The sequence below is a fragment of the Mesoplodon bidens genome, assembly GCF_964165515.1.
Source record: "Mesoplodon bidens genome assembly, contig: HAP1_SCAFFOLD_96, whole genome shotgun sequence".
Taxonomy (NCBI): Eukaryota; Metazoa; Chordata; class Mammalia; order Artiodactyla; family Ziphiidae; genus Mesoplodon; species Mesoplodon bidens.
In genome coordinates, this window is record NW_027671845.1 from 441173 (window position 1) to 454906 (window position 13734).

At 47.9% G+C, this 13734-nt stretch overlaps 1 protein-coding gene and 1 pseudogene across 2 annotated transcripts in view; both read left to right on the plus strand.

Annotated features, from left to right (window-relative positions):
* LOC308610923 (forkhead-associated domain-containing protein 1-like) overlaps nucleotides 1–7868 on the plus strand; it is a gene marked incomplete at its 3' end in the record, with an annotated part of 110605 nt that extends 102737 nt beyond the window's left edge. Inside the window, 1 exon segment of the mRNA XM_081259906.1 lies at nucleotides 7752–7868. Within this exon segment, the coding sequence (XP_081116032.1) occupies nucleotides 7752–7868 (117 nt within the window).
* The window catches only part of LOC308610912 (centrosomal protein of 78 kDa-like), a 460151-nt pseudogene that overhangs the window by 349058 nt on the left and 97359 nt on the right, over nucleotides 1–13734 (plus strand). The window lies entirely within an intron of this gene.

Below are 13734 nucleotides of genomic sequence, written 5' to 3' on the forward strand. Positions count from 1 at the left end.
TCGCAAAGCACTGAGCTGATCTCCCTGTTCCATGCGGCTGCTTCCCACTAGCTATCTGTTTTACATTCGGTAGTGTATATATGTCCATGCCACTCTCTCACTTCGTCCCAGCTTACCCTTCCCCCTCCCCATGTCCTCAAGTCCATTCTCTACATCTGTGTCTTTATTCCTGGCTGCCCCTAGGTTCATCAGAACATTCTTTTTTTTTTTTTTTTTTTTAGATTCCATATATATGTGTTAGCTTAACCTCTCTGAGACTCATAGTCTAGCTTGCCTCTATTTTTTTTAACTTTCTTTTTTTTAATTTAATTTTTATTTTATATTGGAGTATAGTTGATTTACAGAGTTGTGTTAGTTTCACATGTACAGCAAAGTGATTCAGTTATACATGTACATATATCTATTCTTTTTCAGATTCTTTTCCCATATAAGTTATTTCAGAATATTGAGTAGAGTTCCCTGTGTTATACAGTAGGTCCTTCTTGATTACATGTTTTATATATAATAGTGTGTATATGTTAAACCCAAAATCCTAATTTATCCTTCCCCACCACATTTCCACTTTGGTAACCATAAGTTTGTTTTCAAAGTCTGTGAGTCTCTTTCTGTTTTGTAAATAAGCTCATTTGTATCATTTTTTTTAGATTCCACATATAAGTGATATCATATGATATTTGTCTTTGTCTGACCTACTTCACATATTATGATAGTCTCTAGGTCCATCCATGTTGCTGCAAATGGCATTACTTCACTCTTTTTTATGGCTGAGTAGTATTCCACTGTATATTTGTACCACATCTTCTTTATCCACTCCTCCATCGACATTTAGGCTGCTTCCATTTCCTGGCTGTTGTGAACAGTGCTTTCTGAGACTCATAGTCAAGCTCGTCTGTATTTTTTAACTTTTGATAATTTGTGTATTTTATCTTGTTTTTTCTATCCAGATAACTATTTTTTCTACCAGTTTTATTGAGACATAATTGACACACAGCACTGTACTGAGCTTAAGGGTGTCCAGCATCATGATCTGACTTCCCTGCCTCCTGAAATGATGACCACAATCAGTTGAGTGAACAGCCCGAGTGTTTTTAAAGGCGGCGCTTCTGATTTTCATTGTTCTGCCAGGTGCCAGGGATACACCGAGGAATAAGCTTTCTGAGAATAAAGATTTGGGTTTGCTCTTCTGAGTAGCCAGAATAGTACTCCAGTCTTTCTGACTTGGGGCTGTGTATTTGTACACGCATGCTTGCGTGTATCTGTGTACATGTGAGTATGTGCTGTGTGTTTGCATGTGTGTGTATTTGCATGTGTGTGTTTGTTGCCTGCATGAGCTCTAAGGAGGCCAAGGTGATAGAAGGGTGCCCTTCTCCTTAACCAGGAGGTGATGGTCAGATAGTTCCTTGCAGAAGCCTGCCCTCCATCCTGCGAACCTTCCAGGCAACAGGTTTCCAGACAGCAGGCTCTCTGACTTAGAGCCCCAGAAATGAAAAGTGGCTGTCCTGCTCTGAGGGAGCCTGGATGCGGTGTTTCCAGTGCTCACTGCTGTGAATTAAACATCACAGGCCTTAGTCTGCATGTGTCATGGGGCTGCCTCAGGCAGAGGACAGTTTCCTTTCACACCAAGCAATGCCAGGGAGAGGTGGGCCAGTGACAGAGTTGTGACTTTCCCTTTGATGTGCCCTCTGGAGAGCTCACCCCTCCCCGAAATGCCCCCCCCGCCCACAGGGCTTGGCAGACTAGGCCCCAAAGCAGAGACACCAGACCACAGAATGGGAGAGAGAAGGGCCCAAAAAAAGCCATTGTCATGTACTGAAAACCTGAGGATTTACATAATCAGGCTTCACATGCATTATTCATGGGCTGCCTCATTCATACACAATGCAAGGGACGTGCCAGCCTGTTTGTCAGGAAGAAAACAATAATACATTTTAAAGTTTTGCTGGATCCTAAAGGGCACTTGTATACATCTGTCTTGGCATCCATTCCTTCAAGGGAGTATATCTTCGTTGTCTTTAAGCAGAAATGAACAGAAAGCAGAATTCCTCTTTTCTAAGTTTTACACTTAGTATTTTCACAAGGAGCCTTAGTTCTTTAGCCTCCTGTATAAAACTTTGAAACTCTTCACCCGTTCACAGAGGTGGCAAGGTTGAAGCACTGAGATGAAATTACACATCTTAAGCTTCAGAATTGCCCCCCCCCAAAAAAATGGAGTTTGTAGTTTTAATGTTTGATCATCTCTTCACCAAGCAGATCTTTCAAGAATCAAAAGTCCTATTTCCACACTAATATCTTTGGCTGTGAAAATGAGACTTGGTATAAGATGCTGGGCCTTCACAGCGAACTGGGCCTGTGGCTCTGTCCATGTGGCAGAGGGACGGGAAACGCGGCCCAGGCCGTGCTCACTCGAATCCACATCCCACATCCCTCGAGAAGCCGGCAGTGTCTCTCAGAGTTCAGAGGCCAGATTTGGAGTCAAACAAATAGGGGTCAATCCCCACCGCTGCCCCGAATGACCCTGAGTAAGTGGCTTGACCTCTGTATCGCAGGTTCCTCAACAAAAGCAACCAAAACTCTTAGCAAGGGGCCTACTCCATGGGGCAGTGGGAGGGTTAAATGGCAAAATGCCTACAGTGCCTGGCATATCACAAGCCCTGTTTCTAAGGGGGAAGAATAGGCAGCTCATGCATGGGTGGGGATTCCTCTATTTTTTTCAGGGAGCTTCCTGCCAGCTGACGCCTTCCCCGGTCCTCCCAAAGCCGCCACCTCTTATGGGACGCGCTCTTCTCTTTGGTGAATACGACTAGGGCCACGGCCAAGAAAGGACCCAGATACCTTTTGTGAAAGGGCTAAGGCTGGGATTTTCAAGAGGAAATTTTTAAATGCACAGAAGTTGCCACTTGGGAAGCACGCAAGCCCTTTCTTAGGGCTTGAAGTGTAAGAAAGGCTGAAGGGCACCAGCTGCTTCTGGCAGGAGAAGCCGCTCAGCTCTCCTGCCAATCAGATCTCCAACCAATCAAGTCCTGGCTAGGGGGCGTGACCACCGCTTTGCCTTGTGGTCTCAGCCAGGAAAACCCCCTAACCTTCCCTCTGCTTAATTAGCTCAGATCCCTCTTCTTTAAGATGAGAATAAAAATGGCACCTAGCTCGTAGCCTTCCCAATGGGAGCTTGTATACAAAAGCCTTAGCACATAGGACCACAAAGCATTCACCCTCTCCTACCATCGTCATTATCCTCACTATTCTCTTTAACTCACTATCTTCCAAGATTTCCTTGGGCCCAGGTATTCTCAAGATTCTGGCTTCCTCCGTGCCACTTGTGTGTTTTGTTTGTTTGTTTGTTTGTTTTTGCGGTACGCAGGGCTCTCACTGTTGTGGCCTCTCCCGTTGCGGAGCACAGGCTCCGGACGCGCAGGCTCAGCGGCCATGGCTCACGGGCCCAGCCGCTCTGTGGCATGTGGCATCCTCCTGGACCGGGACACGAACCCTGCGTCGGCAGGCGGACTCTCAACCTCTGCGCCACCAGGGAAGCCCCACAATTGGTAGATGTTGTGTAGGAGGAGCGTGGGATGGGAGGGGCTTGGGGTGGTGCTCTTCCGCCCACAATGATGAAGTAGAACCATGTGGCCAGGCCTATGCAGCATACGGATAGAAGAAGGCTAAAGAAAAAGACCCTCCCGCACCCCCTTCATCACATCCCAGTGAGTTCAGTAAAGTTCAGGAAAAGCAGGTGCACAGGGGCCAGGCTCTGCCCTCAGTGCCCAGCTGCCCACTGATGGAACTTAATCCAGGAAGGAATTTTGCAGCAATGTTCAAACTGGGGTTCCCTGGAGCCTTTGGGTGCCATGGAAGGGTGTGACTCTCAAAGCACACACACCTTTCTCCCGCCAGAGAAGCTCTCCATTATCTTATACTCCAAGTTCCTCATGGGATTTTGCTTGGATAAACGGTTCTGCAAACAAAAAGGGAGGGGGGGGATGGGGTGGGAGAGAAGAAGGCTGTTGGTTTAAAACTAACCCCTGCTCTATAATATCTGGGCATTTGGATAGTGATTGTCTCAACAGAGTTTGTGATAAATACCGAGTGGCCGCAGGCTCGAGGCTTCTCCACGGAAAATGCGTGGAGGGCAATTGTCAGTTCAATACAGGCCCATCAGCCTTCACGGACAGTCCTCTGAGGGTAGAGTCAGCATCCTTCTGGGAGAAGGGAAGAGTCTCGTAAGCACCTATGCCCTGTCCCAAAAGACAGCCTTATTTCCTCCCTGAGTTTTGTGACTACCCGGTAGGGTTGCCAGATTGAGGGGAAAACAAACAAACCAAAAACACGATGCCCAGTTAAATTTTAATATCAGATAAACAACAAAAGCTATTCGGTATAAATGTCCTAAATATTACACGGGGCATATTCACACTCACAAATTTGTTGGCTTCATTCTGGAATTCAGATTTAACTGGGCATCCTGTATTTTATCTGGCAACCCCTCCAACATTTACTGAGCACCAACTAGACACCAAGCAGGGAGGTTCTGAAGCGGGTGTCGCAAGATGGCAGCCCACAGATATATTCCATTTGGCTCATGGGAGTTTTTTTAAAGTTACATTTCAAAATAGGGCAGTTTCCTGGAATATTCTGGATTTCCAGCTTCTCTGGGAAACTTGGAAGATCTGGCGACCCTAGGCCCACAGACCCACAAGCCACCATCACAAGCCTCCATCTTCCAGGCCCCTTAGAAAGGCGCTGGGCTCGTGTGTTTGCTGCTGTCCACCACCACCCCAGCTCACTTCACCCACTTCTTTTACTTTCCTGGCCGCTGTAGGAATCAGGTTGGCGACCCCAGTGGATGCTCAGGGCTCTAGGAGAACGTCTCCTTCCTGACACCACTGCACATTCACCTGCGGAGTGTCGGTCTGCAAGGGAGACCCCAGTTCCCTCTCACTTTTGTGTCTCCAGTGCCTAGGGGATGCTCTTTCTTTGATGAGCTGCCCCTGAGGTGCAGGGTCTTGAGCAGATCAGGGTCAGCAATAGTCATCAAACCCCAGGGGAGCGGCAAGCTCCAGGTTTTCAGTGATGCTGGCTTGCCAACAGGCCCCTGTAGTCCCTGCCAGGGAGGTTAGCCACTGGGGCTTTCAACATTTCCACTGGGTGGAAAGCCACTGGACATCTACAGCCTCTTCCACTGATCTAGGAGGCTCTGCTTCCAGCTAAAGCAGATCTGTCCTCCAAGAAGAATGCAGTATCCTTCATAGCCTTCTTGGTTGACCACCTCCTTCTCTGCTGGAATCTGGAACAGAGATTCCCTAAAAGGTGCAGCAGGACAGTGTAGCGTTACCCCAAAGCCACACCCCCTTCTGCAGACCTCTATCCTCACCTCCTCACCTAGGAAGGCTCAACATTCCATCCAAATGGGTAGCATCTGAACGTTGAGAAAAATCCATTTTTCTCTGATGCAAAAGGCAAAGAAGAACATAAGCTAAATTTTGTCAATATTCTTTCTGTGTTAAAGAGACGAATGTTTGGAGAGCTGATGAAGAACTCAAAGATGCAGAACTCACATTTCCAGGTGAGCCAGAAGAGAGAAGAGAGAAAACCCTAGGACGTCAGCAGGAAGCCCAGTGGACAGTTATCCCACATCTATTATGTATTGAGCCTTTGGCATGTGCCGGGCACAGAGCCAAACACTTGACGTGCAGTATCTCTTTTAAGCTTCACAACAACCCTATGGGGTGGGTGTTGTTATTATACCCAATTTACAGATGAGTTGTCTGAGGCTCAGAGACTTTCTTTGTCCAGAGCCACACAGCTCAGTAGGAGAGCTGGGAATCAGTGCAGATCTGACACCCAGGGGAGTGCTAGCTTTTCCTCCTTTAGGTTATAAACCTCCAGGTAATAAACCTGATACATTTCCAGGGGCATTTCTCTTAAATTTCAAGGAAGCATCCTCTAGAATTCTCTTCAAAGTTGAGGATTAAGACTATGAAATCTTGAACATGTTGAAACATTGCCATTGACAAATCAGCCCTGGAACTGGAATTAAGCCAGTCCACGTTCCCACTTTGCAGACAGTAGAGGCGAGCTCTCAGGAAGCTAGAAAGCCAAACACATTTTGGTTGAATATGAGAGAGGAGACATTCAAGTTTGATAAAAGGCCACAGTCATGCTGAGGCAACCAAATTATCATGGGAAGAAACGAAGATATTCTAGGTGAGGGATATATTTGGAAAATAGAAGCTTCTCAACCAGCATCCTTGTGCTAAGACCAGAAGGTGGTTACTCCCCAGAGCAGGATGTTAAGAGGATAGAGAGCATCCTGAGGGCCCCACTTGATCTGAGACGTTTGCCACCCTGCAAAGTGGAAACGACTGGAAGTTTGTTACTTATTCACTCACATATATGACTGAGCTGGGAGGAGGCAGAAACTGCCCTACATCTAGGTTTTGTCTGAGGACCACCTGCGGATGTGAAATGGCAGAGGAGATATTGGGATGGGCCCCGGATGTTGTGGGAACATTGTGCTTCTCTGAGATGTGAGACACCCTGGAACTTCACGCTGCCTCTGACTTTAACAGAAGCAGGGCAGATGGTGCTTCGGCTAAGAGCAAAGAGCCAGCTTCCCATTCTCCCTGCCCTCCAGCCTGAGCTTACAAGTTTGGTGTCTAGGATCTCCTCAGTACAGAAAGGTTTCCTCCAGGTTCCTTGCCAAGTGTAACTTGGGCGACTCCTTCCCCAAGAGTGGGCCTTGGGCTTCCCTGGTGTCGCAGTGGTTGAGAGTCCGCCTGCCGATGCAGGGGACACGGGTTCATGCCCCGGTCTGGGAAGATCCCACATGCCGCGGAGCGGCTGGGCCTGTGAGCCATGGCCGCTGAGCCTGCACGTCCGGAGCCTGTGCTCCGCAACGGGAGAGGCCACAACACTGAGAGGCCTGTGTACCGAAAAAAATTAAAAAGAGGGGGAGGGGGCTTTTTTAAGGATATAGGGGTGAGTGCCTCATAAAAACTGGGAGCTGAAAGAGAGCCTGGCCTCGAAATAGAACTGGTAAGCCATCAGATCTCAGGCATCATCTCTTTTACACACACACAAGCATGTGCACACGCACACACAGGCCGTATCTCCTCTCTGTGTCTCTGTGTGGCTCCCCTGATCTCTGCTCTCTCCAGTCATGTGACAGGAAGGAATGACCTCATGGTCCCCCAGTTCAAAGGACCAGCCCAGGAAGCAAGTAGCATCTTAGAGCCCATAAGCCCAAATCCTGGGAGTGACCATCTTAAAAGCCCAGCCCGTGCCAAGTGCCCGATCAGCTATGACCAGGGACAGAGTCACACACATGGCTGCCTGGATCCAGGAGTAGTGCTCAGAAAAGGGTTAGACAGACCCCCTAGAGTATGCTGCATTTTACCCTCCTAAGACATCAGAGACATAAGGCATTCAGTTCAGTAACAGCTTTTCGAGAGAAAGTCCATCCCAATGAAATTGCCTATCATCAGAAACTCCTGGTTCAAAAAAAGGTGCAAATGTAAGAAGAAAACATTATATGTGTATCTGGAAGAGTGTACACCAAAATGTGAATAAGGTTACCTGTGGGTAGTGTGATAATGGTGGATCATTTTACCTTCGTTTTGCTCACGTCTATGTGTGTATATAAATATTTTTTACAACAAAGATTTTATCTTGAGTAAAAAAAAATGTCATTTGAAAAATATTTGGGGATCTCCCTACAATTATAGAGTCTGGGCATTTGTTGCTCTTGCTTGTTGTAGGTTGGAGCCAGAAAAGGCACCCCAAAGATGGACCAAGGAAGGAAGATGCTGAAGAGAGAAATGTCCAGCAAATCCAGCCAGAGCCTTCTGTTTTCTAAACCTGGTGGAAGGAACTAGAAACGTCGCCCCGCTGGGCCTCGCATGATCCTCCGTGAGTCAGTGTAACTCTTCTGTGTCAAACTACTAAGATGATTTTTTAGGACATTAAAGGTTGCTACCCTAGTGTGTTGCTTCCTAGACTGGTATTTTGCACAATACTGGATTTTGGAGTGTGTGAGGAGAGGGGTTCTTTTCACAGATATTATGAATGTAAACATACGCAGGCGTATGAAGAATAAGTTTGAAATTCAGACTCCTAGGCCTGGTAGATGCAATTATGTGTTTGAGTAGTGACAAACCCAAATGTCACACCTCCAAGGAGCTCTGAGAAGCCCGCAGTTGAGAAAACCCAGGGCGTGTACTGGGGCCACAGGACAGAATGGTAACCTCAGGGCTGTTGGGGCCATGGTATAGTGCATTTATATCTGAATTGATTATAATAAATGTGAACAGCAACCAGTTTTATCGCTTCCATAACAGTGAGTCATGTTTATATGGCGCTCTGCGGTGTTCAAAACACTTCTCGTCTAATCCTCTCTCAAGCCCTGGGAGGTAAATAGCATTATATTCCCCATTTTACAAATGAGGAAGCTGAGGCCCAGAGAGGTTAAATGGCCCATCTAAAGTCACACAGCTAGTAAATTCAAGAATTGGGTCTGGAACCCAGGTTTCTAACTCCATCTCACGCTGCCCATTCTGCCGCACCAAGACAGCCCAGTAGGTCAAGTCCCAGGCCATCAGGACAGACCAAGTACCCAGTCATCAAAGAACACACACTGCCCAGGTGGACACACCCCTTTCCCGTGGTGTTTGAAGAGACCCTCATTTTTGCCTTCTCTCCAGCCATCTGTTCTCTCCCTGCCTTTCTTGTACGGCCAGAGACCACCAAACGAAACAGGAAGAAGAGCCAGAAGCCATGAATATCATTTATTTTTTATTTTTAAAAAGCCACAATAAAAGTATTTTGATATTTTAAAACCAAATGCATTCTTTATACTGATTAAAACTAGAAGGAAATGGGAAAAATGATTTGCATGGTCTTCCACTAAAGGTACTTCTTACACAGTGAGAAGGGTGAGCATCACCTGACCTTAAAAATAATCTTGAAAATCCCAGCAGTTTTCCATAAAGAACATATTACTTATACTGTACCATATCCCCCAAATCCAAAACAGCAATCTCCAGCACCAGAAAAGATCGCTTGGTCAGGCAGTAGTTAAGTAGCTGGCTCATGTTTGGAAGCCAAATTGTGTGGGAAAAAAACTACTTTGGTTGAATACAAATATTTGAATTTGCATAAGTTAAATGTAATGCCTATGTGACTCCACTGTATTTGAGGTCTTTCAAAGGACGTGTTAATCTTTATCGTATCAACATTGCAACCCACAATGGCAATGTCCTTTCTTCACTCCTTGAACTAGATGGTTCTTTAGGTGTCTCCTCAGCCACACACCCCTTTCTCTGAGAATGCACATTCCCCAACCAGGTTTACCCTACCTCCTGCTGCTCTCTTGGCCGCACCTGACTGGCTGATCAGTAGATAGTCTACCCAAGCCAGACCAATCAGGTTTCTCTTCTAACCCAAGCTGGGCCAATCAGCACCTGTGCCCTTGATATTTGGAAGTGGGACACGGAGTTACCACACAGGTCATTAATGGCCCGGAGCTGAAAGTCTTGATGCAGTTCCCAGCTGGGGTGGCCATTTCTCCCACTGTGTTTGGAGAAACAAAGCCAGTCTTAGAAAGACATGGCCAGGATAGATAAGCAACAGGTAGAGACAGGAAACCAAGACCCAGGGAATTCCCTGGCCGTCCACCCTGCGCTTTCACTGCCAAGGGCCCGGACTCAATCCCTGATCAGGGAGCTAGGATCCCATAAGCCACACTGTGTGGCAAAAAAAAAAAAGAAGAAGAAGAAACCAAGACGACCCCCAGAGAGACAGTGCAGCAGACACTACAAGCCCCTTAGTCATTGCCTCCCTCTACTGTATAAGCAGCCCGCGAAATGCCCTCATTTCCCAGCCTCCCTTGCAGCTAGACCTGGCTGTGTTGTTCAGTTCTGGCCAGTGACATGCAGGTGAAGGCCCTGGGCAGGGCTTCCCTTCTGGAATTAAAGGCAAGGCTTTGCTAGGAGAAAGTTTTTCTCTTTGTCCCTTTGCCTTGTCTCCTTTTCCTCTCCTGCAGCTCGGACTTGGAGCTGGAGCAGCCATGTTGGGGATCACCAGGTAACAAGCAAGAGACCAAAGCCCACCTCACAGGACAGTGGAGTGGAAAGACATGAAAAGCCTGGGTGGGAGCCTAGTGGCATCACTGTGCTCTGCACTGTACCTGAACTGCCTACCTCTGTACATCCTGTTGTATAAATAAATAAATCCTATCAGTTTAAGCCACTGTGGTCAGATGTACCTGTTTGTGCTGTGGAGCAAATCACTCAAAAGTTAGTGACTTAAAATGGCAACTATTAGTTCTCCTGATTCCAGGCGTCAAGCTGGCCACTTGTACTGGTCTGGTTGGTTTGGCTGGGGCTCGTTTAGGGTGGCTTCGTGTACATGCCTGCCTGGTCATTGCCAGGCAAGCTGGGTTAGGACAGTGGTTCTCACCTGGGGGCGATTTTGCCACCCAGGGGGCATTGGGCAATGTCTGGACACACTTTGGTTGTTAAACTGGGGTGGGGGTGATCCTATCATCTCGGGGTAGAGGCCAGGGATGCTGCTAAACATCCTGCAGTGCACAGAACAGCTGCCCACAACCAAGACTTATTTGATCCAATATGTCAATAGTACCGAGAATGAGAAACCCTGGTCTAGAAAGGCCTCAGCTGGGACGTCTGATTCTGCCCGGTGTGGTCCCTCATCACCCAGCAGGCCAGACCAGGCCACGTGTGGTGGGTACAGGTTTCCAAGAGCAACAGGAGAGAGAAAGCCCCAAAGCACACTTTTCAAGTCTCCACCTGCCATGTGTTTGCCAACATCTCATCAGACAAAGCAAGCCACATGGCTAGAGTTCATTTGGGAGGGGCTCCAAATTTTTACCATCTACCCACATCCAGGTTTCTGTTATTTAAAGCTGAAGGCAGCACGCGCCCAGAGCGTTAACGGGCGGGGGCGGGGGTGTGGAGTTGGGAGGTCAACTGGGCCTCCTGGTAGCCTCCCTGAGTTCAACCAATCCAGTGAGGAGAAGCCGTGGGCGGGGCGAGCTCCACTGCCAGAGCGGCGTGAAAAATTTCCCAAGGCAGAGCAAAAACCTTTCCTGAGCGACTGAGCATGCCCAGTGGTGAAAGGTCCAGCCCAACTTTCACCACATCCCAGACTCCAGAGGGACTTTTCTGAAACCCAGAGAATTGACCATGTCCTCAAACAGCTTAAAAACCTTCCAGGGCTCCCCCATGCCTCCTCAGGAAAAAAAGATCACACTTCAGTGGGTTTTTTATGCTTCATCCTCAACCAATTTCTTCAGCCACGTCTCCCACTACTTTTGCAAGAACTCTTTTGCTCCACGGATGTTGAAAACTTGCAGCTTCTCATACATACCATGTTCTCTGTGCACACAGGTTCACCTACCTGCGATTCTCTGCCCAGGCCCTCTCTACCAGGGTAATTGCATCTGTGCTTTCTAGGTCTATGAAGACAGTCATGCTTCATCCCTCTGGCATAGCTCTTGTTTTTTTTTTTTTTTTTTTTTTGCATTTTTGTTGAAGTGTAGTTGCTTTACAATGGTGTGTCGGTTTCTGCTTTGTGGCAGGGTGAATCAGTTATGCATGTGCATGTGTTCCCATGTCTCTTCCCTCTTGTGTCTCCCTCCCTCCCGCCCTCCCTGTCCCACCCCTCTAGGTGGTCGCGGGGCGCCGAGCTGATCTCCCTGTGCTGTGCGGCTGCTTCCCACTAGCTATCTATTTTATGTTTGCTGGTGTATATGTGTCCATGGCATAGCTCTTCTTATTCTGTGTTGTGAATATACTCTATGTGCTCACATGTCTTATCTTCACTAGAATGTGAGCTACTTGAGGGCAGGGGTCTTGGCATATTTTATACCTGGATGGAACTCTAAGACCGACCAGGGTGCCTGGCACAGGAGAGATACTCAATAATTGTTTATTGAATAAATGAATGGATTATGAGCTCCATGAAGGGAAAAAAAAAAAGCTGAAGGCATTCCAACTGATGCAGAAAGTTGCCCTGATTCCTGATGACTTTCTGGTTCCTGGTTTCTTTCCTTGGAAAGGCCCATTCCAATGCCTGCCCTTGGGTTCCACTAGGACTTTTTGTATCACTCAAGATTCTCTGGTTGCAACCAACAGAAATCTCCTGTGGCTAACTTAAACAGAAAAGGAGTTTACTGAAGGGAAATGCGGAAGGTTAGAGAAACAAAGGGCAAGCAAAGCGGAGGAGTCTGGACAGGCAGGAGCCATCTTTTCTTCCCCGTAGATGTCCCCTTTTTTCTTCAGCCGGTTTGAGTTTCTGTTATTTGCAACCAAAATGGCATTTACTAAGACGCTCTGCACAGCCCCAACTGGTAGCTCTGAGAAGCTACCAGCGACCTTTCTTTCCCCTGACGTTGTACCAAGGGACAGCAAGGTATCTGCAGTCCCCCCCCCAGAACTACCAATCTTCTGATCCCCCAAGAAGCTAAACCAAACAACTTCCTTCTGCCCTTGCCAATGGGGGCCCATTTGGATTTGTGACTTTGCAGATAAGGTGCCCTTCTCCAGCAACTTGGCAGAGCCAGCAGTGCCTGCTGTTGTGGAAACCGGGGTCATGAAGTGTCTACGGAAGAAAACAGCTTCCCCTGGATCCGTGTTGCAAAGTGTGTTCCTGGTAAGTGGAGTGGTTTCCAATTTTTTAGGGTCTTAGGAATGAAAGCAGTACACTAACGATGAGAGGAAACCCAAAATCTGCTAATGCATTTATTTTATTATTATTATTATTATTATTTTTAATTTATGGCTGCATTGGGTCTTCGTTGCTGCGCCCGGGCTTTCTCTAGTTGTGGCGAGCAGGGGTTACTCTTTGTTGTGTTGCGCGGGCTTCTCATTCCATGGCCTTCTCTTGTTGCGGAGCACAGGCTCTAGGCATGGAGGCTTCAGTAGTTGTGGCTCGCAGGCTCAAGAACGCAGGCTCAGTAGTTGTGGCGCACGGGCTTAGTTGCTCCGCGGCATGTGGGATCTTCCTGGACCAGGGCTCGAGCCTGTGTCCCCTGCTTTGGCAGGCGGATTCTTAACCACTGCTCCACCAGGGAAGCCCCTCATTTACTCTTAATGCTTCCCCCTGTTGAGGACAAACAGGAGGAAAAAAGAAAGGGCAGGGCTTCCTTGGTGGCGCAGTGGTTGAGAGTCCGCCTGCCAGTGCAGGGCACACGGGTTCGTGCTCTGGTCCGGGAGGATCCCACATGCCACCGAGTGGCTGGGCTCGTGAGCCATGGCTGCTGAGCCTGTGCGTCCAGAGCCTGTGCTCCGCAGCAGTAGAGGCCGCAACCGTGAGAGACCCACGTACCGAAAAGAAAAGAAAAAAAAAAAGGGGGGCAATAGCAAGGTTCCAAATGAGCTGAGAAATGACCTTCTAAAAGGGCTCTCAATCTGGCCTCTGGTAGATGTCTGTCGGGGTTTCTGCCCAGCCTAGACCTTCCTCAGGAGAGAAGACGTTTAGGGCTTACAGTGGGCTGACTGGTGGCCCCAAAGGTCTCAGGCTCTAATCCCTGGGACCTGAGAATGTTACCTTACAAGGTAAAGTTTTGCGGATATAAGGATTTTGAGTTGAGACTATCCTCGCCCTAAGTGCCATCTGTAAGTGTACTTATAAGTGAGAGACAGGAGGAGATTATATCCAAAGAAGAGGCGGAGGCAGTGACCACAGAGGCAGGACTAGAGTGCTGCACCTACAAGTCAAGGG